At 35.1% G+C, this 3029-nt stretch overlaps 1 protein-coding gene across 1 annotated transcript; it reads left to right on the forward strand.

Moving 5' to 3' along the window:
* The first annotated feature begins 448 nt into the window (after positions 1–448).
* LOC118180819 (cyclic nucleotide-gated channel cone photoreceptor subunit alpha-like) lies at positions 449–2043 on the forward strand. The gene has a single exon (XM_035349876.2). The coding sequence runs from the start codon at positions 646–648 to the stop codon at positions 2041–2043; it is 1398 nt and encodes a 465-aa protein (XP_035205767.1). The 5' UTR covers positions 449–645.
* Positions 2044–3029: the final 986 nt, after the last annotated feature.

Below are 3029 nucleotides of genomic sequence, written 5' to 3' on the forward strand. Positions count from 1 at the left end.
TTTGTTATTTCTATTTCTGATGTTTTGCTTACGAAATGCATATATTTCGAATGCTTAGCAAAATATTCAGTATGAAATTTTAAATATTATTATAGTAATAAATACTATTCTTAGAAAAACAAATATTTTAGAATTAGCAATTGATATCTAACTCTGAATCGTAAAATTCGATAGCTGAATATTTTTAAAATATCGGATTTAAAAACACATTAAATTACATAATTTATAGTTTTGTAAAAAAAGAGAAAGCCTTTGATGATATTTACACAGCAGAATGCATTTATTTTTGAAGAATTTGAAGAAATAGTATTCTAATCTTCTACAAAACACGAAAAACAAAAACTTCTACAAAAAATCATTAATATAAATATCTGTTAATTTCGAATTTGCTTGCAAAAGTAAATTGAAACATTTGTTGGCATAAAAAATTACATTTGAGTTTGCGATTTTCATTTTCTCCCAGTTATACATGCACATGCAATGTATATTTTCAAATAAATTGTTTGTACTTGTTTAAAGGCAAGATAAATATGATGGATGTAGTGTAGAAACGATGTTTTAGCAATGGACAGGACAACCAAAATTACGGATGGAGGGAAGGTGATGCAATAATCTATATCCTCAGTGCCTATAGATATTAGTGGAATGCAAGGCGGAATGCGGAAGATAACGGGCTTTCGCGACACCAAATTAGTGAAGTATTCCAAGTGCTCGAAAAGTTCGCAGCATGATGATGATCTTGATGACGTCACGGTTGTCAACAGTGCTGCTCCAGAGAATGTGAAATATGGAACAGCTGGGTGTGTTACCGCGAATGGGCCGCGCGTCGTACCTGGCATCATCACGTCCAGTGGTGGCGAGATGTCCTGTATGGTCAGCAGCGAACGCCGTAGCGTGGCTGGTCCGACGACTCTACCGTATAGTGGAGGGACTCCGGCCACTCCTTCAGGAACTAGTGACAAACAGGCTTTCGATTCCAGGTCATCCTTAATTGACACCGTGACCCGCAGAGTAACATCATCGGAGCCTTACGCCTTTGTAAACAAAGCCCATGTGGGATCAGACCTTGAGATCCCCAGGAAGACCAGAGAACTGAGACGGCGTGAAATTAAGAAAGATTTGGAAAAATGGGAAACTAGTACTTCTGGCAGTGACCGTGCCATGTGCAAGTGGACTTTCGTCTTTGATCCATCAGGTCGTCTCTGTTATTACTGGTCTGTTGTGGTCAGCGTTGCCTTTCTGTACAACTTCTGGGTCATCATCTACAGATTTGCCTTTCAAGAGATCACTGTGGATACATTGCACGCATGGTTTACATTAGATTATCTAGCTGATCTTATTTACATATTAGACATTGCTGTTCATTTTAGGACAGGCTACTTAGAAGAAGGGGTTTTACAAACTGATTCCCTCAAGTTGAGGCAACATTACATAAATTCTACAATGTTCTATATTGATTGCTTGTGTCTTTTGCCATTGGATTGCCTATATCTATCTATAGGTTTCAACTCGATTCTTCGCTGCTTCAGACTTGTTAAGATCTACAGATTCTGGGCGTTTTTAGACAGAACAGAGAGACACACAAATTATCCCAATGTGTTTCGAGCACTGTCTCTTACGCATTATGTACTGGTGATATTTCATTGGAATGCTTGCTTATTTCACATCGTTTCCAAAAATGGAGGTTTCGGATCTCGTGACTGGTTTAGCCCAAGAGATGCTCGTTGCAGCGATGTTTTGTGCGAATATTTACACGGTTTCTATTGGAGTACTCTCGCGCTGACCACTATTGGGGACTTACCTCGTCCCCGAACTAGAGGAGAATACCTGTTCCTAGTGCTGGAGCTTGTCAGTGGCTTATTCCTTTTTTCGGCGGTTTTAGGACACGTAGCTAATATAGTAACTAACGTCAGTGCAGCAAGAAAAGAATTCCAAGGTAAGAATGTTTTCATTATATTTCATAGGTCGCATAATGCATGTATTAATACCATAAACAGCAAAACTGTCATGCAAGCTTCTTTCTCAGAATTTATGCTTGAATAATAATTTAGTTTTTTGTAACAATAAGTTACAGGTATTAATCTGTACTTAAGCTAATGGTTATGCACGTGTCTTAATGCAGTAATTGCATTAATGTTAAACTAATGTAAGTTAATGCATTAGATTGAAAATAGCACTTTTTTGATAAAATTACTAGGATTGCGAAGTGGTGTGAAATTTTTTGCGTAATTAAATTTATAAATATAAAAATTTCTGGGCTCCATCATGTAATTGGATTACACAAAGATTATGTACATGCTGATGTGTTTTACAACAAATAGTGAAAAATATCTTCATCATTATTTTAGTGATAATTATTTTGATGACAAATTGATGGTTTGCTTTAACCGGATTCAAAAATTTAAATCTGTCAAATCTAAATTAATTCTTCAAAAACGTCAACTCATATTTTCTAACTGAAAAATCTCACACACTACAGTCTGCAAGAAGAGTAGAAAAATAATACTTCGTAATGGGAAGGGTCGTTTATAACGTTTATTTACTGCAAACATCTCAGAGGTATTAACATAAGTAAACGGCCGCTTCTAGATGTAGTTATTATTCTTTAAAACAGGGATCTCAAACTGGTTACCAGCTTCAGCATATGTCCCCCGAAGCAATTTTATGCGACCCAGAGAGACATTTCAATTATGAATTTTTTGCAAATACAGTGTTAGGAAGATTTCAAAATTTTAATTATTTGAAGTCCGATTTTATATTATTTTCATTACTATTAAAAATTAACGCGAATCAGGCATCAGAAAATCGCAGCTAACTAATTTACAGAGTGATATAAATCTTATACAAATATTTTTAAGATACAGATTTCATTAAATTTTATTCGTGCTTGTCAAAAAAGAAATCAGTTACGAATTTTTATACTAAGAACAAACGCTTTGTTAATGAAACATTCACAGACGAATTGCCCTTTTTCACAGTTAAAAATTAATAAAAAAATGATTGACCGATAAGCATCTTTATAATTACTT

This window comes from Stegodyphus dumicola, chromosome 1, assembly GCF_044657685.1.
Source record: "Stegodyphus dumicola isolate Sdum_Otavi_A_Nest chromosome 1, ASM4465768v1".
NCBI lineage: Eukaryota > Metazoa > Arthropoda > Arachnida > Araneae > Eresidae > Stegodyphus > Stegodyphus dumicola.

Bases quoted from the DNA above. Each gene is read 5' to 3' on its own strand.
- LOC118180819 (XM_035349876.2), top strand. From the start codon at position 646: ATGCAAGGCGGAATGCGGAAGATAACGGGCTTTCGCGACACCAAATTA.